The sequence below is a fragment of the Grus americana genome, chromosome 2 (assembly GCF_028858705.1).
Source record: "Grus americana isolate bGruAme1 chromosome 2, bGruAme1.mat, whole genome shotgun sequence".
In the NCBI taxonomy this organism is placed as follows: domain Eukaryota; kingdom Metazoa; phylum Chordata; class Aves; order Gruiformes; family Gruidae; genus Grus; species Grus americana.
The window spans coordinates 121,690,932-121,717,835 of NC_072853.1; the positions used below are offsets into that span (position 1 = coordinate 121,690,932).

Here is a 26,904-nt window from a genome sequence, read left to right on the forward strand (position 1 = left end):
CTGCACAGCAGGGCTGTGTCTGGGATGTATAGTTCCTCACTGCATAAATTAATTGCTGATCTGGCATTTGCTTATTCTGAGGCTAGTCCATTATCAGATGTCAGTATCTGTGCAGTTTCCAAGGCTGAGTTTGTTCTGTTTCAAACAGCCACTTCAGCCTGTACAGATGTTACCAGCTTTAAAATATCACTGAACGAATGTGTTCTGTAGGACAGCAGAGCTTTTCCTGAAGCGCTCCTTGGAAATGAGAGAGAGAGTCCTGGGACCCGACCACCCAGACTGCGCGCAGTCTTTGAATAACCTGGCGGCCTTGTACAATGAGAAGAAGCACTATGACAAGGCAGAGGAACTCTATGAAAAAGCTTTAGACATCAGGAGGAGAGCGCTGGCTCCAGATCATCCCTCCTTGGCTTATACTGTGAAACACCTGGCAGTGCTGTACAAAAAGATGGTATGTACGAGCCTGTTACCTTTTCTCATCACCTAAATTAACGGTAATGCCTTGCATTGTTACAGTCTTTAATCCAAAAGGAGCGGGGCATGGGCATTTTGTCCACTTTTGGTGGTCTACACACATGTGTAAAAGATGTAGTCAAGCGGCCTCAGTCTGCTTCCAAAAAGCCCAGTAGCTTTTTCAAAACACACTTTGCTTAAATAAAAGCCATTTATGAGTCATGTCTTCAGTGTCCTGCGTGCTCAGGATTCACCATGAAGAATTTCTGGTTTGGTTAAAAGCTGGCATTTTGGCTGCAGTGAGGGAAGCTCTTCCCAGCTGTATTTGAGTTCTCCAACCGTCTGCTATGTGACATCCACATGCAAGAGTTTGGTCAGATGTGCGTTGATGGAAAAATCATGTTTTAGAGTGTAGGAATAGTCCTTTTTACACAGTGACCTTGAACTATACAGTCAAATTGAGAGTAACTTGAAGGCTTATGAGGGAGTTTGATGCAGCTGAGCCACCTTCAGCTTCTGTTGATGCAGTGAAAGGTGAGAGTTACTCCCCTGCTAAATATACTACAGGGAGTGACTTTAACAGTAGCATAAACTTCTGCATTTCATCAGTTCAAAATGTTTTATGAATATTTGTGTTTGCAGATGGTCAAAGTAACCATTCGCTATCATCAGTGTAAGAGTGATGTAAGGGTTCCAGCTGTTGAACCAAGATCAAATTCAGAGGATGACAAGAATTTTTTCTTTTCACATTTTACCATTCTTCAAAGAAAAAAGCATCCTTGAAGATAATTCCTTGGATCATATGCTGCTGTGTGTTTGCTCAATAACTGTTACTGCTATTCCGTGCATGAAATTATTTTGGGTCACATATTCTATGCCTGCTTCACCTTCTAATTTTGATGCTGCTAGAAACTGCAAAAGCACTCAATATTTGCATCAAACAGCTCTTTGCTGATTTGAAGGGGCATAAATTAAAATTCACGGTGAACTAGTGACAGAGGGAAGAGTGGAGGAAGAGAAGGGACAGGAATCAGATGTAGAAAATGACAATTATTTATAGATAAGTAGTTATTCCAGATGAATTGCTGATCATCTTCAAACTATGGCCTGGTGATGATTTGAAAAAATAAGCAGAAAATTTGATATGAATTTTGCAATTACAGTGAACCATTATATGATGGAAGTTTGCTGTATTTAATTTCTAATTGCTATTAAATATGAAAATTTACATTTCAATAATAGAAGCCTAAGCATACTTCTGAAGTATATCCAGTTAACATGTGAGCGGATTCAAATTTGAAGGAAAAAAAGATTTGCTGGAAAAATAATCTACAGTAAAACTAGCTGGAATATGCGAGGAGTATTTTAGAGAAACCAAAGTCAAGAAGCCAAAGCCTCAGTATGGTGAATGGGAAGCAATAGGCACTTGAAATGGCATTGGACACTGCAGCTGTTCCAAAGATGGTGCGAACATCATTTAAGTAAGCAGAAAACTGCAGCTACATTCCCATTCCCCTATCACCAGTAAAATTTAGGCCTTTTAGGACAATAAGTAAGCTCTGCTGTCATTTGTGGCAGGATGAGGAAATACAACTGGAGAAAACTATTTGGATAAAAATACAACTGAAAATTCATTTTAACAGCCTTCTCAATAAGACACTTGTGGGGGAAAAAATGAAATTAAAAAAAGAAAGAAACAGACCTAGCTGAGAAACACATTAACTGGGAGTTGAATATGTGCAGTATTTTGGAAAATTAGGTCCTAATAAATATACATGATAAACAATCTGTACAGAATATAACTATGAATTAACCAAAGTTAAACCCTTATTCTGGAAACAGTTACATCTTCTCCAGGGCTTTTTGTTTAAAATAGATTTTATTGTTACCGTGTTGACACAAGAGAACTGAATCAGTTTTCCTTGTTACTTCTAGGGAAAACTTGACAAGGCTGTTCCTCTGTATGAACTAGCAGTTGAAATTCGACAGAAGTCATTTGGCCCAAAACACCCTAGCGTAGCAACTGCTTTGGTAAATCTGGCTGTCCTTTATTGTCAGATGGTAAGTTTTTCAAGTCTTCACGTGTTTATTACTCCTGTCTCAGACTTTTTTATGATATGTACCTAAATGATACCAAAGAAACTTGATCCCATTTAAAAGGGAAATTCCTCATAAGACTTGCAAATTCTTAGGTTCCATTTTAAAAATTGAAAGGATGTTTGGCAAGGAAAATGTATGCAGGGAACAGATAATTGCTGTGATGGTATTTCACAAGGACACTTGGGCTAATGCTCTTTAGATAATTCAAAATGCCTATGTGCTTTATAAGACTCGAGCTAGAGTACAGCTTTCAGCAATATGACAGTTATCACGGTGTGATGAAACACAGCTCCACCACTGACTTGGAGGGAAACGCAATCCTTTGAAATTTATGTCTGTGAATGAAGAGTGCTCACCTTGATCAGCTGCGACTCTGTTTAACTAAAAATCTGAGAAAGCTGTAGACTTTTCAGTCTACAACTAATATGAGATTCAAAGGAGATGCAATCAACTTACCTAACTTCTTTCTTAGTATCGAGTGAGCTGTAGATTGTTTTCTTGTTTTATGTATTTTCACATATCTGATTTTAAACAGGGATTAAAGCTGCCTCAGGTAAAATTAAAGAGCATTTGGTAACTCAAAACTTTCAGGACTAAAATTTTCAAAACTGCCTAGGAAGTCCAGACCTTAATTATTATAATAGTAGTGGGAATTGCATTTGCAAGTGCAAGCCAATTGCTTTGACAATCTCAATTATCATCCTCATCTGCCAACACTATTGAGAACTCAAAACACCTTTCTAGTTAAATATGCATGACTTTGCAGCTAGGATGTGTTGATACTATGTTGGGAAAAAAGGATAGCAAATGTAACATACATCTGTAACAAACAACTTTCTACTACCCAAAGAAAAAGCAGATTGAAGCTTTACCTCTTTATGAACGTGCGTTAAAGATTTATGAAGATAGCTTTGGTCACATGCATCCTCGTGTGGGGGAAACTCTGAAAAACTTGGCTGTGCTGAGGTAAGATTATATGTTTTAGCCCTATAAAAGCAAATTACTACAAAAATTACTGGATGAAACAAACCATCCTGAAGTTGTGTACTTGTTAGGAAAATAGAGTGCCTTTAAGTACACTTTGTTGACAGCGTGGTGTGCATTTCAATTTAAATGAATTGAGAGACTTGTTTTATTTCCTTGTTTCAACTTTGGTTTACTCTTCTCCGAAGCTATGAAGGGGGAGACTTTGAGAAGGCGGCTGAACTTTACAAGAGAGCTATGGAAATAAAAGAAGCAGAGACTTTGTTGATAGGTGGAAAAGCAACTTCTCGACACTCATCGAGTGGAGATACGTTCAGCTTAAAAAGTGCATTAGCACCAAACATTTTCCTGGAACATGGACAAAGGTGATATGAACCCACTCAAAGAAAAGGCAGTTTCTACTGATATTTTAAAGCAGACAGAAAATTATTATGAAAATCTATTTTTTCTGGGATAAGGTACTATTTTGGGACTGAATTCATGAATGACAGGGAAACAAATGTTTAAGCTTGAAATCCTTCCACGTTGACTTTGCAGACTGTATGGTACAAAGTGAGCTTCTTTTTTGTATATAGATACGTATATTAGTTACTAGCTCAAGTTATAGCTGATACCAAAACCATGTGGATTTGATACCTCTTAGCCTAAAGGCCAGAATTATAACAACTTAAGTTGAACCAATTGTATATAGCCTGGCTTAGAGGACTTGTGTTGGGTTTGTTCCATCACTCCTTTCTGCCTTTTTAAAAGCTTTTAAAGTTGTTTCTAAAGAGACAGTAACTTTGAAAAAGTCAAAATACTGTTCCACCTGAAGTTTGACCTGAAGGTTGATTCCAGCTTTAAGCAAACTTACATTCAAGGGACTTGTGCAAAAATAATTGGTTTCCTTGGGAAGCTAATATATCTAAATATATCATCGTCTAGTTAAAGCTGTTGTCAGATTCAACTTTGTTCAGTAAAAATACGTCCAGTGAGGAATCAGACTGAAGATGAATGTGACCTGATTCCCTGTTGTTAAACCTCTAGTGATACTGTCACTATTTAATCTCATTGAATCCCTTAAAATACAAAAATCTTTGTATTTAGCTGGAAAAACCTAGTGGTGCAAAAGAGTTTGCCATCAAATAAAGAGACGCTCATCAAATCTACCTGCCTGTTGTATTTCCTAATACCCAGTGTGTTGGGTTTGCGTGGCAAGGTTTTGGTGGCGGGGGGTCTACAGGGGTGGCTTCTGTGAGAAGCTGCTAGAAGCTTCCCCTGTGTCTGATAGAGCCAATGCCAGCCGGCTCTAAGACGGGCCCGTTGCTGGCCAAGGCCAAGCCAATCAGCGCCTCTGTGATAACATATTTAAGATGGAAAAAAACAGTTAGAGAGAGCTTTTGCAGCCGGAGAGAGGAGTGAGAAGATGTAAGAAACTCTGCAGACACCAAGGTCAGTGCAGATGGAGGGGGAGGAGGAGCTCCAGGCGCCAGAGCGGAGATCCCCCTGCAGCCCCTGGTGAAGACCATAGTGAAGCAGGCTGTCCCCCTGCAGCCCATGGAGGAAGGATGAGGGGGTGTAGAGATTCCACCTGCAGCCCGTGGAGGACCCCACGCCGGAGCAGGTGGAGGCACCTGAAGGAGGCTGTGACCCCGTGGGAAGCCCACGCTGGAGCAAGTTCCAGGCCGGACCAGTGGACCCGTGAAGAGGGGAGCCCATGCCAGGGCAGGTTTGCTGGCAGGACTTGTGACCCCGTGGGGGACCCCACGCTGGAGCAGCTTGCTCCTGAAGGTCTGCACCCCGTGAGAGGGACTCCATGCTGGAGCAGGGGAACGATGAGAGGAGTCCTCCCCCTGAGGATGAAGAAGCGGCAGAAACACCGTGAGATGAACTGACCGTAACCCCCATTCCCCGTCCCCCTGTGCTGCTGAGGGGGGAAAGGTTGAAGCCAAGAGTGAAGTGGAGCCCGGGAAGATGGGAGGGGTGGGGGGAGGTGTTTGGAGATTTGATTTTATTTCTCATTCCTCTACTCTGTTTTGCCTAGTAATAAATCAGATGAATTCCCTCTCTAAGTTCGGTCTGTTTTGCTCGTGACAACAATTAGTGAGTGATCTCTCCCTGTCCTTATCTCAACCTACAAGCGTTTCGTTATGCCTTTTCTCCCCTGTTTCGTGAATGAGGGGAGTGAGAGAGCGGCTCTGGTGGGCACCTGGCCCCCAGCCAGGGTCAACCCACCACACCCAGTCATCTGGAAGAATCAATTCAAAATCTGTTCTCATTCAGTCCATAAATCCATGAATCATTTAAATACATTCTAAAAATAATTTTTATAAAAAATTGCATGTAAGTGAAAAATTAATTGAAACTTCACTAAAATGTTTCAGAGGCAACTGATGTAAAGATTTATTTAATCTGGTTTGAAAAATGTAAATGTCCTTTACCTGAAAGGGGTACTTACCTTCCACAGTCTCTTTTTCCCTTTTAGAGTTAAAGATAACCCCTTTCAGCCCTTGTTCTGGTTAGAAGGAATTTACTATTTTGGTAAGACTGTAACTTGGTAACAGTATATAAAACCGATAGAACAAATGCACAACCCAAATTTTATTTTTAAGATTTGAAAAAAAAAAAATCAAAAATAGCTCCTGAAGGCATTACAATACAGTAACAAGAGTTGACACTCTGTAATAGCGCTCTGGATATTTTCCTCTTACTTCAGAAAACAGTTTAATCAAAGCGAGAGTTTTCCCAGTGTATTCCAGCAACCTTGAAAAGTTTCGAAAATTGGAAAGTTTCTTTGCAGCATTGTTACCGAGTAAGGATGGGCTAAAAGAAGAAAACAAACATAAACACCCAAAAAAGCCCCCAAACCCTTCAATCTTCTCAGCTTGTGTGTGTTTCTGTTGCCTACTCTCCTCAGACCTGGCAATCCCCTCCTCTAAAGCCAGTGTTACGAATTATCAGATGTCTGATCTAGCTCGTCACTTCTGTTCTGATTCTAACAGGTATAATGATACATCTTGCTCTCTATATAGTTTTCCTTAACATTGCTAGTTTAAATAAGAAGGTACTTTCTAGACCTTCAGTGTTTTATCAGACTCTTAGCAATTGCCAGTTCTGAAATCAGTCAAGATTATAGTCATAGCACTCTTAAAACTACAAATACATGAACAACTGTCTTATCTCATGGACATTAAAAAACAAACAAACAAAACCCTGTATATTTGGTGTATGCCAAATAATACTTTGATGTAGGAAAACACCTCAAAACAGGAAGCCGGCAGTTTCAATGGAGATTTAATCATACAGTCAGAATATCAACATCTCAATAACATTCATGATACACTGTAAAAACTGAAAGCTTCTTTTATAAGATTGCCAAATAAAGCTGGACTAAACCATTGCAATATGCTTTAACTTGTTAGTTCATAACAAAAGAAGTAATAAATTTTCCATTAGGTTTTATAGTTGGGAATAAATTATACTTGTAAATGTCTTTTTTTAATGTAACAAATACCCTTAAAACTGCTTTGTTTGATGCTGTTTAGTTTTCAATAATTTTAACCATTGGCACATAAACTCTTCTCAAAGTGTTCTCTAATTATTTAAAATTCTTGTATATACAAGTTGAAAGTCTGAAAGTAACATGAGAACCATTTTGCATACTCTGTAAGCGGGCATAGAAAAGTGTATTAATTTGCTCATAAAACTACATGAAGTAAAATGGTAAACAGTTGCCTCTTCTAAAGCTGTCAATCATGTGATAGCAGCCATGTCGGCCAGATAGTTAAGAGTCAAGATTAACTGAGCTGTTGTAGAAATGAGTCCACCATTTGCCTCAGAATCTCCAGAGGTGGCTGTGTTCCACTGGGTGTGGAACATTTTCATTGTTCCCAACAGAAAGGTAAAACTAAATAAAAAAAAAGTAAGTAACACTTAAAGTGACACTTAAATCAAGCTAACGTAGACTTAGTGACACAGATTCAAGAATGTACCTTTCTAATGATCCCTTTGTTCTATTTCCCATCCCTCTCTACAGTTCATTTCTAAAATCTGGTTTCTCCAAAACAACTCAATCCAAAAAAACCCCTCTTCCATTTTACAATCTAATGCACCATACTCAAAGCCTCCCTCGCTAGCTTCAGAGATTATTTTTACGTAAATTATCTAGTGTCAGCTGTGGAGGAAACAGATTTTGAAGTTTGTAACTGTTGCTTAGAAATGAAACATTTTAAAACTAAGTGTTCATTCAGCTGCCCTAAGAAACACAAGCACCTCTACAATACTACTTGCTTTTTACGTGTTGGTTGGATATTGTCTACCATTATGAGCTGGTTCTGTGGGGTTTTTTACCACCCTAAGATGAAAATATTTGTGTTGTACTGGAAAGGCTGAAATTTACATTCTTCTAAGCCAAATCTAAATAATGATCAAGTTCTGGATCAAACACCCAGAGGAGTTAAAATATTTGAAATTGGTACTTCCCATTCTGCAGGGTACTGACACTACAGAGTGTGTACATTTACAGGTCAGCTTAAAATATGATAATTTAAAAGGTAAGATGACTGTACTAACATTATTTACAAGACAAATACGGTAGCTCAGCTACTCCACTGAAGAGATTTGCAACACTAAACAAAGTTTAGAGCATCTAATTTTAGCAGCTTTCATATGCAAACTCAATCAAGTATATTCCTTAATGTAGCCCATATAATAGGGATGGATCAGAATTACAGCTAAACTTTTAACAACCAACAAAATCTGTTCTTTCCAATGCTGCTGGTAATGCCTACAGATTTGGTCATGAAAAGCATCTGCCACCTGAAATAGTGGCATGGTAATATCCAGTTTGCTAGTATAATTATCTACTAACTAAAGACTTCGCCTTGTTGCAGAATACTCAGAGCATTACCACGTACAAAACATATAGAGAGCTATTCAAGAACAAGCAGTAGTAAAACACTGATAAAACTAGGGAAGTTTAAAAAAAAATTCCATCCCAGAGATATTTAAGGCGGATGAAAAGGCTGAAATATTCTGTTTACTCAGAAAAAGTAACCACAGCACAATCCATACCAAGAATTTACAGAGATAAGTGCTGGAAGATCAAGAGCAGCAATGAGTGAGGCACTATCACTGGCCCTTGACCTACTCGGTCCACTCCAGCAGATTTATCTTTCACTTGTCCTATACTATGTCCTGTTCTTATCACATGATGTTGCATATAATGTGCTATGCCTGCTTTTGTTAGTTTATCCATCTCCTTTTATTTCCTACTGAACGTCTGGACACTGGCAATGCTGAGAAATTAAGCTTTACAGTAGCACAACTCCATATGTTAAAGACGTGAATAGACAACAGAACATAAACAAGGTAAGTCTGTTTCCTTTCTGCCCCTGTAACAGTTCCATTTCATCAGAAATGTAAAGATAAGCTTCAGTGGAGGTTTAAAAAAAAAAAAAAAAAGTCTGGTCTTCTCAAAATCCAACGTCAATCCAAACTCCCCAAAGTTGTACTTAATATTTGTTTTGCTACATGTTTCTCATTTTGGCCATGAGTTCTTCTAGGCTTTCTTCACCGTCAGCTACTGTTTCCTCAGTTATCAAATTCTCTTCCTATTAGGAACAGGAAGAAAAAGTTAGCAACAAAAATAGCAAACAAAAAACCCCATACAAATAAGCTTTATTGCCATTATACCACATCATTTTCCTATGACCAAGCACACAATTGCAAGATTAGGCCTAAGTGATTATAAACTTAAATTGTAAACTCTATTCTGACTGGGAGTGAGAATATTCTGGCTGTGATATGTACCCACTCTGTTCCCCAGGTATGCTAACTGCTCTTTGACTACGTACAGCTTTTACAAGATAAACATGGTAAAAACATTAGTCACCAAAATATCAAATAATAAATTCACATTTGCTTTCTCTCCCCTGCCCCCATATGCATTCATTCCTTTCACTCAAAACTACATTCACACTAACACCCATATATATATTTCATAGTAACACAAAACTGGACCATAGAAGACTGCAGTCAAATGTACTGAGGTACAGTTTTACTGGAATTGTTAAAGATGGAATTTTACTTGAGGTTTAAAGGGTAACCAAGCTGGCTTATATTATAAATTTAATCTATATGATGTATTTAAAAAATAAGTGTATTCATAAAGAGTAAATACATTACCTTGTTTGGGATAGTATATGCTACAGTAATTCCTTCAGGAAGCTCAGGGACTGGGCCAGATGCAGCCTTCAGCTCATCCTCTGAAATTTCTGATACTAACTCGATGCCTTTGCATTAAAAAGAATTGAGAACTCCATTAGAAGTCAGTTGAAAAATTTCTTTAATCACTATGTTATCATAGGACAAGGAAAATTGCTGCTACTTTTCCAAAATAGAAAAAATATACAAGCAGAAAGACGTTTGATTTCAATTACTTCATGCCCATTATCAATGCATAAATGTTTTCCCTTTACAATATGTGAAATGGTTCCATACATGGAACTTCCGGACAAGAATGGCACCTCTCCTACAGGACTTCCTTCTCCTTAACAGTTTAAATCTTACTGTGAGGACACTTGCCAATGGTAAGCTAAGATTATTTTCTGTATCATGCAATCAACAGAATGTATATATCCATTCTTGAAATGGTTCTATAGAATGCATTTAATCATTTCTTAAGACAATTATTTCTAATTTAAAGCCCTCAGAGGAATAAAAAGATCTATGGGGATGCCTTAGCATAGTGGTTATGGAAATGACAAATGCTCTTTAGCTATGTATTTAAAAGGAACAGATAGTGAATAAATAGTCTCACATCTTTCATATCTTCAGACCATCTTTGGAGAAAGTATTTTATGCAAACAGTGCTAATTTTTGCACCTAAAACCTGCTCATTATAGTAAAACTACATCATCAAGTACATTACTCTCAAAACCTGTGAAAAGCCAGCAGTAAATATGCAGTATAAGTTACAAAAAACAGGAATCATGAGAATTCTCATGTACCCTACAGTGTGCTCACCCAAAACAAAAAATTTAATTGAAGCTTGGTACTGGGAACATCATTTCATTTCCAGCCAATTACTTACCCCAGTCATTGTCTTCGTGTACTACTTCTTCTTCCTGTTCAATTACTACTTGTTTTGGTTGTGCAGCTTCTTTTTTCTGAAGGAAAAACACAAAAAAATAAACCCCATAATAGTCCAATTTTCAACAACAGCAAAGAAGATCAAATCTAATATTCACACTTTTTTTAATATTTAAGATATGCAGTCACCATTTAGAACTTTATTAGTCAAAAAAGGCAGAATACCTACAGATTTAAAACAAACAAACAATCCATTAATGTTCAAAAATATATGACTGCCAGAAAGGTTGAGCAATTACTGCAGACAAAAAATAAAAGATTATCTAACTGCATGCAAGCCATTCTGCCTATCTTTTGCTTTTAAGATAACTCAAAGTACCGTATTTTTAGAAACACATGCAATGATCTGAAGACAAGGCTGCTAAAAACTGAAGTAGCAATGAAAGTTTTCTTTTACTACAGATCTGTAGCTTCAGGACTTTAAGAAAGCAAAAAAAAAAATCCTTTTTACCTTATAATTTTCCTGCTGTTTTCTGCAATTTTGGTCACTACATTGTGGGTTTGGCTTCATAGCCATAGTTGGAAAGAAATCCTGCATTGCATTGTAACCAAGATAATAACTCACAGTACCAAAATTTAACAGATATCTAGAAAAACAAACAGACAAAGCAGGCCCTTATATACAGGTGCAAACCTAAAAATTCAGCTGCTCAAGGATTAATTTTTTCCTCAAAGAACTTTGAGAAAACACTTTCTCACTACTCAAGTTGTGTAAAAATTACTGGGATTGTCTTAAAATAAGCTGTAGCCACCTGACAACAGTGTAACTGCATCATCATAGAAGCTGGTCCTCTTGCCGTGTAAGCATGTGAGAACAAGTCAGCTACAGTCTCAGGAAAAAAAAAAAAAAAAAAACAACAAAAAACCAAAAACCAACACCCAACAAAAACCAAACCCCCAAAAGATTTAAGTGTAAGCAGTTTTCTCCTCTGCCTTAATCCATTGCTTGAAACATTCAGGTGCCCTGTATTACAAAGGGAGTGTTTTTCAACAGCTAATCAGAACCAGTTTAATCATCTTTACTGTAGGGTCATATTGGTGATGAAAATAAAGATTTAAATTGAGCTGCAATGTTTGCATTCTTCATTAAACACTTGTTGCCATGCAATTTTATATAATACCTCTCTCTGCACAGCTGAAAACGGCACTTAATTGTTTGTAGGCACAGTTGCAAACAGTATTTTTATTCTTTCTAAATAGAAATTTTTGGATAACTGCCAAAACTAAGCTAAGGTTAAAAATAAGTTAAATAGCATCTTCTTCTCAAAGATGCTTGTAAAAGATGGTACATCATTTTCAAACCAAATACAAAGTTGTTTAAAAATCTTCCTTGCCGATACATGCAGTTCTTTTAGCAGCTAGAGTCACATGGCAGTACTTTTGGAAAAATATTAAAATATATCATATTGCTATATAACTGTTTTTAATTCACCTCAGGTTTTTAGAATACAAACACTACAAGCTAAATGATTTCTTTTTTGTCCATGTACAAAAGTTCAAAGATGAGTTAGTGCTGTAGCATTTTTGTGTATAATATAGTGATGTCAGATAGGAATATGTGTAAATGCAGAACTAAGGAAAAAAAAAATGTGTGTGTGTATGCAGTAAGAGAAATTCGTAGGAAAACTCTGAAGACTTTTCCTTAAACCTGAAAAGTTCTCTTAAAACCAGCAGCTCCAAAGTAGTAAACATGCCAGTGATTCAAGCAGTGTATATTTCAGCCAGGTCCAATGATGCCAAGACCTTTAGGAAACAGGCCACAAACACAGAAAAAGAACCAGACCCATCATTATGAGATGTTCCTTCAGGTTTCTTTCTCTTATCATGCTGTATATTGAATAGCAACAACTCAGTCACTTACTTCAGAACATTTTGTACAAGAATTCCTGCCACAACACCCATAGTTGTAGGAAGACTAGCTGCACAAACTCCTTCTCGTTTTAATGTTTTCTCATCAATATTTTCAGCAACTACAAGTGGAGGAGCACACTGAGGGGAAATAAAGAAATTAAGTTTAAAAAAAGTATTAAAACCACCCCCACAGATCACACAAAATTTTAAAGCTACTCCATCAGCTGTGCCAGGATCACATTCACTAGCCGGCCAATCTTCGTATTCCCAATCCCACTCTAAAAAACAAACAAGCAGTTCAGCAGAGCACTGCGTACCGCAAAACAAGCAGATTCACCAGGTATGATCAGCTGTACATGTCCTGACACCGCATTTTCACTCACTCCAGATTCCATCCAGATTTGTCCAAGTTCATTGCAGGCCTTATAAACAGAAACGCACACATCAGCGCTGCAGAAGTTTAATGAAAAGAAAAAAAAAACCCACAACACAAAACAGTTGTAAATTGGGAGTGATTAAGCATATTGATCTTCCTGCTTTAAGACAAAAAGGCTATGATCAGAAAAAGGAACATAAAAAGGTAGAATAGAAATTGTTTATCAAAGGACAAATTAAAATTGTCTTCATGAAGCCAGCTGTTTGTGCTTTCCTGAGGACATGGGATTTTTGAACAAATACAGGCACTAGCGATCCAGTTACGAGCACACTACAGAATCTAATTGCACAAATACAGCGTATCTGTGTACCTTCAGTGCACGCAATGTTTGGATCAAGTTAGCTGAAGGGTAACAGAGAACATACATTTGGCGTATACCCTACATTGGCTGCTACTATAAAGAAAACCAGTTTGATTAGGTACACAGCTTTAAGACATTTTTAGTATACAAAAAGTCATATGAAGTATACAATTAGCTATACACAGTTTTTAAAAAGTTTGTAAGATTTAAAATACCAGGCTTTGATAATACCTTTATATAAACAGGAAAGACAGAGAGGGCTTATGTCACTTACTCTTTTACTAACCATTAGCTGCTGGTAGCTTAAGTCTACAGTTGTATTTATACACATAAAATGCATTTTATAAGAACTGGGTAAAAGCTCAGATTCTGGTTCCTTAAACCAAGGAGCAAATTTCTTAGAAGATTCTGGATAAGTTCCTATCTTTTATCTAATTCCCACAATTCCTAACATTATTTATAGGAGAAAATAGACTTCCACAAGCTCATGCCTTTGATGGCCTTACCGTGTTAATTGCCATGCGAGCTTCAAAGTTGTCCACGCAGCTTAGAACAAGATCGACAGGCTTCCCTTCCTCTAGTGCACCATTACTGAAATAAATATCAGAAGTTTGTGTGAAATTGCTGGCAGAACAGAACACCAACATGGCCATCAACATGCTGCTTTAGAGTAGAGAAGCATATGGGGGGTGTATTTCTACGAAAACTCGTGCAAATGCAGAACAGGATACAACTAGCATCTTACATCTACAGTAGAAACAACAGCATGCTGAAGCTGGGATTGAAATACATGGGCATTTGTCTTGGTTTCGGCAGGGATAGAGTTAGTTTTCTTCCTAGCAGCTGGTATAGTGCTGTGGTTTGGATTTAGGATGGGAATAATGTTGATAACACACTGATGTTTTAATTGTTGCCAAGCAGTCAAGGACTTTTCAGCTTCTCATACCGGCCTGCCAATGAGAAGGTGGGGGGTGCACAAGAAGCTGGGAGGGGACACAGCCAGGACAGCTGACCCAAACTGGCCAAAGGGATATTTCATAACATATGACATCATGCTCAGCATATAACTGGGAGTTGGCTGGGAGTCGGTGCAGCTTGGAAATTAGCTGAGCATCGGCTTCGGGTGGTGAGAAATTGTACTGTGCATCACTTGTTTTGTATTATCATCGTCGTCATCATCATCATCTTCCTTTTCTGTCCTATTAAACTGTCTTTATCTCAACCCACAGGTTTTTAGTTTTTGGTTGGTTTTTTTTTTTTTTCCAATTCTCTCCCCTATCCCAGTGCGGGGTAGAGGGGAGGAGGGAGCAAACAGCTATGTTGTTGTTTTAGCCGCTGGCCAGGTTAAACCATGACAGCATTTTAGATTAAAAGAAGTTTTATATAGTATACATTCACAGTACAAAGTATTGGAGAACTGTATCTTTGTACAACATAACTGAAATAACTTTTCCCATTTGCAGAACTTCTCTGTGAGATCCACTAATAACTATTTCTTCATTCTTTAAAGCATACCTGAAACTTCTCCAGAGCAGTCAAAATATGATCTGATCTGTTTTCTATAATGGGAAAAGCCTATAAGACCTGCAGCTTTGGTTGGAAATCTAAAGATGCACTAATATAACTACATAACAGTAGAAATAAATGCCAACTCTAGAGAAAAGGTCTAGGCAGAAACGTCTTCATATATACATATTTCCCACTGGTTTTCAATTGGAAGTCACTAAATTGAAAAAAACCCCAACAATAAAAATGTGAGGCCGTATAGAACCACGCATCAGCAGAAGTTAGCAATATGCTTTTGTTGAGAGATTTTACCTTATTCTATCCATGAAGTGTTCAAAGTTATCCAGTGTTGTGATGTTGTAGTTATGTACTTCAAATTGAACATCAGGATTAATATTCCTTATGGAGGAAATAATATGAGTCAATTTTAATAAATACAATGGTAACTTGCATTCTACTCCCTAATGTCACAAATGTTGCTACAGTCTTAAGCTTCCAGTCTGAAGTCTAGAATACACCCATATATGTCAAACATTCATAGATTAGATGAGAAAAAAACACAAAATATTGAAGTGGCATAGTTAGCAAATTAGCTATACTTAAAAAGTAGACTCACATTAAGGTTTTGGCCAGTACAAAAATGTCCTTAAAGTATCAACCATTCCCATAACTATGTTATACTCAAATTTCCAAATTAGATCATGCTACTTTACAAGTGATTAAGAGTGAAACATCCATTTCCTGTAGCAGCATCCTGGGTAAATACATTTTGATACCCACTTCTCTAAGATATACCTCAAAGTATGCTCTGCTGCTTGCACTTTGCTTAATCCAGCTTGATGAGGTTGGAAGAAGAGTCTGTTCATGTTTGCCAATTCCACTTTGTCATAATCAAACAGAAGCAGCTACAATAAAGATCGTATTAACATATGTGAATCTCCAAAGACTCTGCAACCAGAGCACTATGGCAAGCCATTTTAAACAACAAAACTCACTTCCACCAGAAAATCCAACCAAACAATCCCCCCCCCCAGTGCTATTCAGTTCACATACAAAAGGTACCAACATTGTAAATATGTGAAAGACTCAATTCTAACTGCCATTCACCAGGAGCTGATTCATTAAGTCATGAAAACCACTCTTAATAAAAAGCAATCTGTTCATTTGATCTAAACTAAGAATATTCAACAGATTACCTAAATGAACGCTATCACCTCTGTTATCACACTCCTACTTGCTGTTATGGCATTAACTAGAAATGTGTAATTTCTTTCACTTGTCCTGGCATGTAGCTCTTGAAAAACAATTCACTTAAAATACCTACATAATACATGGATGTGTTGATTATCATAAATTCTGTATCAACTGTCCAATGTCCTTGTCTATGCCCAAGATGATGGTCTTCAAGAAATGTTTCTTCGGAGGAAGGGGGAATAAACTTTGCAATAAAAAATTGCATCACCTCTGTATTAAGAGGTTTCTTAAAGTTCCAAGAGTGAATGGCCAGGCTTTGCCTGGAAATATAAACATCTAAGCCATTCCCCAAATTCCTTCTTTAAAGAAAAATCCTGTTTTATTAACTCTGGAGGTTCTTGTTATCTATGCAGACATCAAATTATTTTTAACTGCTGCTAATTTTTTAGCTCTAAGTCTTTCACATGACAAACTAAAGTTTGTGATAAAAATATTTGCTTGACGTCTGCTGCATTTCAATTTCATAACTGTCAACTTGTTCTCATAAGACTTAATTGTCTATGCAAGTTACCTCCTCCTTTTTCTTTATCTTGTTTTCCTTTTGCAATTATCCAGTCTGATGATTAGATAGGTGGGCTCGTATAAGAGCACGGAGAAGACAAGCATCCAAACAAGAACCGTCCACATAATACAAGATTAAGCCCTAACTAAATCAATTTACTAGCATAAGAAATATACAGACTTAAGACTTTTCATTTGTGATGTTTACTTAAGTGCTGTTCTTGAGTGCTTTCTTCATGGTACTTGTTTACTTGGGCAAAAGCAACTGAGAGAAATCAAATCTAACTCTTTATGAAGAGGACTGGTCCATCTACCATAAAGAAGTAGAAGAAGAAAACTCTCATTACCTTACCAATGCCACACCTTGTCAACATTTCAGCAGTCACACTGCCAACTCCACCTACACCTACTACTGCAACTGTAAAGGTACGGATTTTCTGTAGGAAAAAAATACAATACAGATCAGTATGTCAAAAGTGGTCCTCACAGGGAAATAATTCAAGGCTGTTTAAATGCAGATAGAATCCTACCTCATAATCTTTGACAATTCCCATTCTTTTTAACGCCATCAAGCGACTACAAAGAAAAACAGAAACGTTATATAAAAAATGCTCTCTACATTTCTAGTAGCAATTTTGCTATAAAAATAACCCCGCCAAAGACCAAACTCAAGCCTGCTGTTTTCACTGCAGTTGTGATTGCCAGCTAGATACAGTCTGAATGAGATAGTAGATACTTTCCTATTAGCAACAGCAATAGAGTACTAAACCTGCAGAAATTCATGTACTTAGTCAGTTGGTATGAGTAATGTCAGTGAAATCAGGAGGACCCATACTTAGTTTTTTAAATGAATCCCCAATTTACAGAATGGAAGCCTACACTTTTTTCTTTAAGGAACCATATGGTAGCAGGGCAGTGAGGGCTCTTCCACTGTTTTCTGATCAATTTGAGCAGATTAACTCCAACATAACATTTGAAAAAAATAAAATAGAGATTATCAGGTTGTCAGGATAACTGGAAGAATTTTAAAGTAGCATTTTATCCTGCTACTGTGTTTTTTCATTGAAAGTGTCAATGAAAGTACAAGTATCAGCTTCTATTAAAGCGATTAATCCTGAAAAAAAAAATACATCAGATTTCCAGAACTGCTGAGCATTAGAAGCTCAAGGCTTCTTTAAACCAAACTCTAAAATAGATAAGTTAGAGGAATGAGAATAAGACCTCATGTAATACCAACACCACAGTTTCCTCTCTCTCTCTTCCTGTACCGCAAAGCAAGATAATACAAAGTAACCCCAATGTACACCCCTGCCAGCCCAGTCAGGTGGGAAATGAGAGCACCTCTCCCCTCCTCCCCACAGATCACCTGTCTTCAGCATTGCCCTGACACCCTCCTCAGCACACCCAGCCCTATCCCTTAGACCCCCACCTGCCCAAGCCCACCTCCACATGCCTTTTCACCTTTACCCAGACCCACAGTTCCAACCCACGGCCTTAGACCCCACAGCCCTCCCTCTTCCCCGTCCTCTACACCCTGACTCAACCTCTAGGCCTCTTCCCCATGGCTCAGTCCGGGCCCTCTCCCCATAATCCAACCCCTGTAGGTGCAGCCTCCTCACCCCATAACGCCCCTCGCTCCCCACCTCCCCCCCCGGCCGCACCTGTACGGGTTGGAGTCCGTCACCTCCGGGCTCATGCTCTCGATACGAGCCCGCGGCGCCCGCCGCCCGCCCTTCTCCCGGGCCAGCTCCTCCTCCAGCTCCCGCACACGCCGCTCCAGCTGTTCCAGCCTGCTCAGCTCCGCCATGGTAGCGCCGGCGACACCACAGCGACACGTCTCCCCCGTCTGAGGAAGCTTCCGGGAGCGGCAGGGAACGCCGTCCCCCGCTCGCGCCGACGCCTCAGGGAGCGTTCCCATGTCGAGGGGTCTCCTGCCGCCCGACAGCGGGCAACTAGCGGGCTCTGGCGATGACTGAGGGCAGGTGTCAGCCGGAGCGGTAACCTATCGGAAGCCGCTTTCTTCCAGAAGAAGCCACCCGACTCCAAGAGCCCCGCTGGCCCGTCGCCGGGGACCGCTTTCCTTGACGGACCAAGCCGCCTCCGGTTGCCTCGGCGACGCCGGGCCAGGCCAGGCGGGGCGGGGCACGGCATTTCCGTCAGTAGCGTAGCGGCGCGGTGGGCGGGGCGTACGCCGTCGGCCGTCGGCGCAGTGGGGGGATGGCGGCGGAGCCGGGCACCAGTGAGGTCCGGCGGCAGCACCGCTTCGATCAGGGGAGTTTGGAGCGGTACCTGTGCAGCTACCTGCCCGGCTTCCCTCGGCAGCCTGCGGGGGCTCTGGCTGTCAGGCAGTACAGGTAAAGGGTGGGCCGCTATCCTGCCCCGAGACCGCCTGTGAGGGGCAAGCGGCGGCCTCCATGGCTATTGATGTGGGCCGTTGACATGAGCTCGTGGAGCGCTCTGAGGCGCGGAGCCAGAGGTTCGGCCCGAAGTGTGTCTCTGTGAGGTGAGGAGAGAGGCCGCGGCTTTGCTCGCTGCCCGGCAGGCAGGAAAGTTGGGCAGAGTTAGGGCCCTTTGCCCTGGTGATGGTGGGCAGTAGCCATTGAGGCAACGGCTTGTCCCTTGGATGGCTGGAGAAGTCAAAGTTCGCAGTGGTGGTGAAGATGACCTTTGGTACGGGCAGATCCTGTGGCCGCAGTTGGCTGTCTGCAGGCAGGCGATGTGTTGGGTGGACTTCCCGCTGTCCTCACAAAAACATGTATTTGGCCCTCTGTGGTGCACTCTGTTGGAGTATGTGTGCAATTGTTTTATTGCCTACTCATAAATCTCAATTCATCTGGTTGATCTTTAATTGCACAGCAAATAATAATGTTCAGAAGCACATACATTGCTTAAGAAATTTAAAAAGCTGCAGGCTATTGCCAGGTAAACAAATCCATGAGAACAGCATAACGCTGTGGTGAGATTCTCATTAACACCCAGAGACCAATGCATTGCACCAGTGAGGTGCTACACCCAGGCTCCAAAGCTGGTGTTGCACAGAATATCTAGTTCATTTGCATTCAGCAAATTAGTGGTGTGGCTGTGTGACTTCAAATCGAGAGCTGACTATTAGAATTTAAGTTATTCTAAAATAAGCGTTCCATTGTAAACATGACCTCGACTACTTTATCTGCAGCTATCACTAAGAAACAGTAAACAATTTTTCATTGTATTCTGATGCAAATGTAAACCATCCATTGAATCCTCAGCTGTTCTCTAATCCTCATATGTACTTCAAGAGGCAACAGGCACAAACTGGAAGACAGGAAGTTTCATTTCAATATGAAGAAAAAAATCTTTATTGTGAGGGTGACAGAACACTGGAACAGGCTGCCCAGAGCGGTTGTGAAGTCTCTTTCTCTGGATATATTCAAAACCCGCCTGGACACGATCCTGTGCAACCTGTTCTAGGTGATCCTGCTTTAGCAGCGGGGTTGGACTGGGTGATCACCAGAGATCCCTTCCAACCCCTACTGTTCTGTGATTCAGTTGAGGAGACTTTAGGAGGGGCCTTGAGAGAGTAGCTAATAGTAAAATCTGCTAAAATATTGTCAGTATTTATGCTTTTGCTACTTTATTTGTCTTGTGATGGCACTTCAGGGCTTCAACCAATCTTAATCTCTGTTGTGCCAGGCAGAGTATTTGTCTGTGCAGTATATTTGTTAAACTATATTACAGACTATGCCCTACCTGCCCCAGGGAGAATGGAAATGTTGTGGGAAGCATGAGGGCAAAAGTTCACTTTATTTTGATTTTCCAGTCAAAATCTAATTAGTTGTCTAATCTTTTATTGGACTAGGTCAGAATGTGTCTTAGAAATGATCCAGAATGAGGAGAGGAAGGCACATAGATTGGCACAGAGCCTTGAGGAAAATAAGGATCAATGACCTCTATTATGATATGATGGACAAGGTGTTATGAAGGGTTTAACTAGGTTGTCCTTCTCTTTTACACATGTATGTGATTGAAATGTCTTATTTCTATGAATCTTTGTCTCTGCAACATTCATTCTTTAAAATTTTACAGTTACTATAGGCAGTCCCTTAAGTATAGCATATGTATGTGATGATCAGGGTAGCATACAGTGGGACTGGGTACTAGAATCATCAGTTATTTGGAGAGCTTCCTCTATGCTTACATTGTTTAAAATACAGCTCACCATAGGACAAATACAATTATGGGCTACTGTGAATTCTGCTCTGTTTAACTTCCTCCAAATTGGAAAGCTTTAAAGTTAGTATCTACTGCATACCTTGAAAACATTCATGTCTCTTTAGGGAGGAGAGGTAAATGCTGTCTCCATTTCACAGGAGAACAAATTGAGTATCTGCAACCTCTCTGCAGTGAAAGAAGACATCTTTCTTATAGGTAGGAATAGAACTTCTGACTTCCGATTTTGTAGGCTATCACTTGCATCCTTGTAAGACTATATTTGAAAAAAAAATCCAAAACTCATGAGGAGAACCCTTTCCTCTGTCTTCCATTTTGTTCAGGACAAGTCACAGTGCATTTTGCATAATTTCTGTTAAAAGTTTGCAAATTTTTAAGTACTTGAATTTGTAAATAATTATAATCTTTCTCTTTGTAGCTCAGGCCAGTCAAATCCAACCTTTTATCTTCAGAAGGGTGGGCAGGCTTACGTGCTCAGGAAGAAGCCCCATGGCCCCCTTTTACCTCAGGCTCACAAGGTAAATAACATTCTTCATCAAGGTCCAAACACTTTGTATTGCAGATGGCCAAGTCCTATACACAGTGGTGCAGCACGTTGTTGAATGTGTCCAGAAATGCAGTGAATTGCTGGATCATTTCCAATTTTCTGCGCTATACACATAACTAAATATTCAAGAGGATACGTTGTCATTCACTGTACTCATTTGTGTGTGGGAGCTTTTAATTGAACCTAAATTTCTGTGTCTTCTTCAGGTTGATAGAGAATATCACGTGCAGAAAGCCTTATTTTCAGCTGGATTTCCAGTGCCTGAACCCCTGTTGTATTGCAGTGATGTTTCTGTCATCGGAACAGAATTTTATGTAATGCAGCATGTGCAGGTTGGTTCTCCAATGTGAGAGATTTTTTTCTTCTCCCTACTACATATAAAACTGCTTTTAAGGAGACTGCAAGTGAATTTCTTTGGATTGTTTGCCTCTCTGTATGTACAACCCACTCATTCCCCCTGCCTGCCCTCTCCCTCCCCTCCCCCCCACCCCCAAGGTCTTCACTGATATTTTTTCTGGAAGTTAACTGTTAGAGACAATACAGTAACATTTTTTCCTGCTTCTTTCAAGCTTGAGGATATCTGGATTGAGTGCTCTAATTCAATCTTTCATCTACTGAATATATCTGTTATTTTAATTGCTTTCCAATAGATATCCTGTATACTGATGATCTGAGATTACTGTAAATCCCCTCATCTCTCCTGGGCAAGGAATAAAATAAATGAGGAAGGAGTTTTTGATTACATTGGGAGTGTTGGTTCACTGCATTTGGTTTTGCTCCTGAAATGTATAGCTTTACTTCTCTTCATCTGATGCGTACGTGCCACCAAAAATCTGATTTACGATGTTTCTAGGGTCGCATCTTCCGAGATCTTTCACTGCCTGAAGTGGGCCCAGCAGAGCGTTCTGCTTTGTATGTTGCAATGATAGAAACTTTGGCCCTGTTGCACTCCCTTGACTTACAGTCATTGGGTCTCCAAGGATATGGTAGAGGACCAGGATACTGCAGAAGACAGGTACAGCTCTTCAAAAAATTCTCTTGTTTTGTCAAGTCTTTGAAGATTTATTTGATTTGCAAGCTGCATTGTTTATTATTAGTGACTTGTAAAAGTAACCATCATATTTTAGCTATTAAACATCTTCACTTATACTGTTCACAAATAATTGAACTAAGGTTACTACTACATTCAGATCAATTCTGTAATGCTATACTCAGGGAATGATACTCATTCACTTTTGGAATACTCTTAGATTTGGGCTATGTAAATAGGATTGAAATAGAAAACAGAGGTAGTCTTCATTACATCTTTTGATCTCACAGTTCACATTTGCAAACGCAAAGGTACTGGGTTTTACTGAATTTACAGGTAACATGGTAATAGTCAAAGCCCAAAAGCAGGTGCTTCAGAATTTTGTGCTCTTGAAAAACTTGTAAATCAGTTGGAAAATCTGTTGAAATGTTTGTATTTATTTAGGTATCAACTTGGAAAAGACAGTATGATGCAGCTGCTCATACAGATATTCCTGCCATGAACAAGCTGGCTCAGTGGTTAGCAAACAACTTGCCACCTGATGATAATGAAGAAAGCCTGATTCATGGAGACTTTAGAATAGATAACATCATCTTCCACCCAACAGAGGTATTTGAAACATATTTGTACATGTTTAGTAGTTTTTGCTCCTCTGTTTGTTTGTACTCCTGCCATGTCACGGGACACTCACGTAAGTGTTTTAGTGCATGATACATCTTTGAAAAGAACAGTAGAGAACTTAAGTCTTCTCTATACTCTGTGTATAGTGTTTAGGTATCTAATACAGTCCTGGTTTTCATTGCAGGAGCTAGTTACTCAATTTATTCCTTAGCTCTAGTCTCTACTTCATAGTCCAGGAACAAACCATTTTATATACATAAATCCTATAGAAGCCACTGTAACTTAAGGACATACTGAAGGCTTAATTCATTAAACTACATAAGCATCTCATCCAAAGCCTGATGAAATCTGTGGTATGGCTTCAATTAACAACAGCAGCTTCTGGAACAGGATCTGAATGCATGATATGTGATGCTAGTGGAAGCAAAGAAAAATCTGCCAAAGCTGCTTAGTTATGGAGTACATGTAGACCACAGAGACCCTGAAAGTTCCTCATTCATCTTTAGGGAAAAGGAGGAGATTTTTCCTAGTTCGTGGAAATAAATGTAGTTACCTATCTATCAACACAATTGCATTTTCATTATTTTTTTCCATGCTATTTGCTGTGTTGTGACCATAAGATATGCCTGGGATTTGTGACTAAGACTCTGCAATGCCTGCTTCACAACAAAGCAACAGATCCCAGAGATTCCCATTGCTGTGCATAGATCAGTTGATAAACAATGTTTGTAGGCTTAAATGTGCTGATTGACTCCCTGAACAGAGAATCTGACAGTCTCAGGGATTCTCACAGCTCTTCCTGATGTAGTTGAAAGAACTGACCAAACTGTACATAGGTAATTTAAAGAATCTGTACAAACTGTTCCTGTATATGCAGGAATGACCGTGTAGGAAAGTCTTTTGCACATAGTTCAAGTAGCCATGGATTGTGAGTAGGCTGGAGGGGTCATTCAGGATGATGGGTGAACTGGATTATAAAAATTCATCACAATGACAGTTTGGGGAGTCTCAGTCCATGGAGCTGAAGGCACCGTTACAAGGATGCTTGCAGCAGAGGCTAATGTTACTATCTGGGCACTGATTGACTGTCCTGTTTCAGAAATTCAATTCCCAATGTAAGTGTTACTCTACGCATAATATTGTGATAAATGATTTTTTTTTTTAGTACATGCTCTGTCCATGAGTATTTGTGCAAAAGGACTGCGCAGCAGTATCTGTCCAACAGGACTGGAAACAAAAAAACCCCACCAAACCCAACTGTCAATACTACTGTTCTTTAGGATATTTTAATTCAATCATATTTTGACTGGAAGAGTTTAGAAGTTTCTGACAGGAAGAACACTACTCACAAACGTAGAATTTAAAACAGATTTTCATTGGAAAAATGCCTGGGTTTCTGCCACTATGGGAACGTTAATTTTCTGCAGATTGTTATATAGTGCTAAAAGGAACTGGTTTTGCTGTAGACAGGTACAGTGTGCATTCTTAATTTTAAGCACATAGTAACCGAATAAAGCTGTTGGATATGATAGTAACCGAATAAAGCTGTTGGATATTAAGTGGGTTGTGCATTTGTGGATGGAGAGAATTTATCTTCTAGCATTCACTTGAGGTTTTTATTTTTATTTAAGGCCCGTGTTTTGGCAGTACTGGACTGGGAACTTTCAACTGCTGGTCACCCTTTAGCAGATTTAGCGTATGCCACTTTATTCTACTTTTGGCCTACATCTGTTAAGGATGTAGGTCAAGGAACTGTCTTGAGTTTTAAAGACACCATAGGTATGAAACTGTAATCTTTTTGTTGAAACCAATTCTAGGGTTGATTTCTATTTGATATGTTATCTTTATAAAAAATAATAAAAAGTTCAATTAATAAGCACATCATTTTGCACTTGGAAAGAACTTTCCCATGGTTTTCTTCATTGTAGGAAACATACTGATAATGACTTTTAAGGTAGTCCTGTTTTCATAAGCTGTGGTTTATCCACAGTATGCTGTATGCTGCTTCTGTAAAAGTATTTTGAACCTTTCTTAGAGATGATGGAAGAGAACTAAAATTTAAATGTAAATTTGTCTTTTAAAAAACCAAACAAACAACAAAAAACCCCAAACCCATGCTGAAATTAATTTCCTTACTGGAGTGGAGGTGGGGAACAGTAAGAAGTGTTATGCTTATCTGGAATTCTGGGAGCTCCTATTTTCTTTTGGCTCTCCATATCACACTTAGGTCATGAGACATGATAAATCATGTTTTTTACTATGTAAACAGAATATCTCATAAAGCTGAAAAGCTCTACAAATGTTTGAAGAATAAGGTAAAAAAAGCATAGAAAATGTTGACTATTCTAAAATATTCTGTTGGTTTTTTTTGTAGAAACTCCCTCATTTGAAGAACTGGTTTCCATTTACTGCCGCTGCCGGGGTATTAGCACTGCTTTATCCAACTTTAATTTTTTTCTTGCTTTGTCATATTTTAAAATGGCAGCAATAGCCCAGGTAATACACTCCCATTTGCTGAAATGTCACATATTCTTATTATGATTATTTGTAGTTTAATAATACTTGTTCAAAATATGAATCCTATTTAAAAAATAACTGTAACCATGGTATTTCAGTTTGTTCCTTTAGAAGCCATATCTTAGATGCTTATGACCGATAACTATATAGGATAGAACTCTTGCCACATGAAGTATATTGCATTAGATATATCTAACTTCTTAGGAAAGTAGTCTAAAAAAGAAGAAAATGTGGATATGTGGATTTTTTTCTTATTGACGTTCCAATATGTAGGCAATTTTGTCATTACCTTTCTGGACTCTAACTGATTTAAATCCTGTGTTACAGAGAAACAAAGATCTTTCTTTCGAAGTTTCTACAGCTCTCATGAAAGTAGATAACAGGATAGATAAGTAAGATCCATTTGGTGCCACCCACGGATGGAAAAGGGTGTGTTGTGAACTCAGCTTATTATGAGCATAGGAGGCCAATCTTGAGATGTGATTATAGGGGAAAATAAGTTTCATTGATACATTGTTACCAGAAGTAACTGTTTAATTAGATATTCAACCATTGTAAGGCATAAGTATATTTTTATGAGTTGCAGCATGAGATCAGCATAGCAAATGTAGGATGAACAACCTGGTATTAATTTGGAGTAAGAGTATATATGTGGGTACTTAATAGAGTAGTGGATAATAATCATAGGTGTATACTGTTGTCAGTTGGCTTAAGGGACAGGCGGGGTTTGCTTGCAGTATCATGTGCAGACATATGTTTTCTTTTTCTTTTTTCTCTACTAATTTTTGTGATTTTCATTTAGTTTAGTTTAGCTGGGAAATGTTGTTTATCTCTTGTGTGCCAGGCATCTCTGTTGTATCAGAAATGGACCAAAACCAGTATCAACATATCCCAGTAAAATTTGTCTGGGTGCTCATTTTTTCCTGTTAAGAATATGTGCATTTGTTACTTTTATAGTTGAAAAAATCACCTATCTAATACAAGACACAATTTTTAAATGCATAATTATACCATATATGCCTTTCTTTTGGTTTTAGGGTGTATATGCTAGATATCTCATTGGAAATGCTTCTGCAGAGAATAGTCATGAATTTGCTAAGATTGTGAAGCCTTTGGCAGAGAGAGGGTTAGAGCTCTCAAACAGGTAAGAGTGGTGTAAACTATGGTTAAAGGCAAGGCAAAGCAAAGCTTTTGCAACATCTTTGCTTATTTAAATGCCTGTATAAGGCATTGTTATTGCATTGAATGTTGTTCGTTAGGTCATCTTTCAGCAACACACATCACAGTGTTTCTGGAGAGTTGTTCCATCAAAGTAGGAAAGGTCAAGAAATTCTGCTGAAGGTCAAGCAGTTCATGAAGCAGCACATATATCCAGCTGAGAAGGTAAAAGCTTTTAGTAAACCTACTTATAAATGAGCATTTTATGAGTAGAGTTATAAAAACATAAAACTTTGTATAGAAGT

General features: G+C 38.9%; 3 protein-coding genes across 4 annotated transcripts in view; 2 read left to right on the forward strand and 1 right to left on the reverse strand.

The window, feature by feature from the left end:
- NPHP3 (nephrocystin 3) overlaps window positions 1-4,685 on the forward strand; it is a 28,301-nt gene extending 23,616 nt beyond the window's left edge. The window contains exons 24-27 of the mRNA XM_054815885.1: window positions 211-451; window positions 2,389-2,514; window positions 3,404-3,519; window positions 3,726-4,685. Coding sequence (XP_054671860.1) covers window positions 211-451; window positions 2,389-2,514; window positions 3,404-3,519; window positions 3,726-3,906 — 664 coding nt within the window. The 3' untranslated portion in view covers window positions 3,907-4,685. The remainder of the gene's footprint in view (window positions 1-210; window positions 452-2,388; window positions 2,515-3,403; window positions 3,520-3,725) is intronic.
- Window positions 4,686-6,789: 2,104 nt separating this feature from the next.
- Window positions 6,790-18,588, reverse strand: UBA5 (ubiquitin like modifier activating enzyme 5). Of its 2 annotated transcripts, XM_054817468.1 has the most exons (12): window positions 18,179-18,588; window positions 17,048-17,093; window positions 16,865-16,954; window positions 15,558-15,667; window positions 15,075-15,161; window positions 13,763-13,847; window positions 12,837-12,941; window positions 12,530-12,657; window positions 11,120-11,255; window positions 10,610-10,685; window positions 9,703-9,809; window positions 6,790-9,128 (listed from the first exon to the last, which is right to left on the reverse strand). In XM_054817468.1, the coding sequence occupies exons 1-12, from the start codon at window positions 18,433-18,435 to the stop codon at window positions 9,045-9,047; spliced, it is 1,311 nt and encodes a 436-aa protein (XP_054673443.1). In that variant the 5' UTR covers window positions 18,436-18,588; the 3' UTR covers window positions 6,790-9,044. The 2 variants fall into 2 exon arrangements, with proteins under 2 accessions (XP_054673443.1, XP_054673444.1); XM_054817469.1 differs by lacking the exon at window positions 18,179-18,588 and having other exon boundaries at window positions 16,870-16,954; window positions 17,048-17,095.
- Window positions 18,589-18,719: 131 nt separating this feature from the next.
- Window positions 18,720-26,904, forward strand: part of ACAD11 (acyl-CoA dehydrogenase family member 11) — a 30,003-nt gene continuing 21,818 nt past the window's right edge. Inside the window, exons 1-9 of the mRNA XM_054816252.1 lie at window positions 18,720-18,871; window positions 21,145-21,244; window positions 21,480-21,605; window positions 22,127-22,288; window positions 22,748-22,912; window positions 24,556-24,703; window positions 25,299-25,420; window positions 26,479-26,585; window positions 26,701-26,824. Coding sequence (XP_054672227.1) covers window positions 18,735-18,871; window positions 21,145-21,244; window positions 21,480-21,605; window positions 22,127-22,288; window positions 22,748-22,912; window positions 24,556-24,703; window positions 25,299-25,420; window positions 26,479-26,585; window positions 26,701-26,824 — 1,191 coding nt within the window. The 5' untranslated portion in view covers window positions 18,720-18,734. The remainder of the gene's footprint in view (window positions 18,872-21,144; window positions 21,245-21,479; window positions 21,606-22,126; window positions 22,289-22,747; window positions 22,913-24,555; window positions 24,704-25,298; window positions 25,421-26,478; window positions 26,586-26,700; window positions 26,825-26,904) is intronic.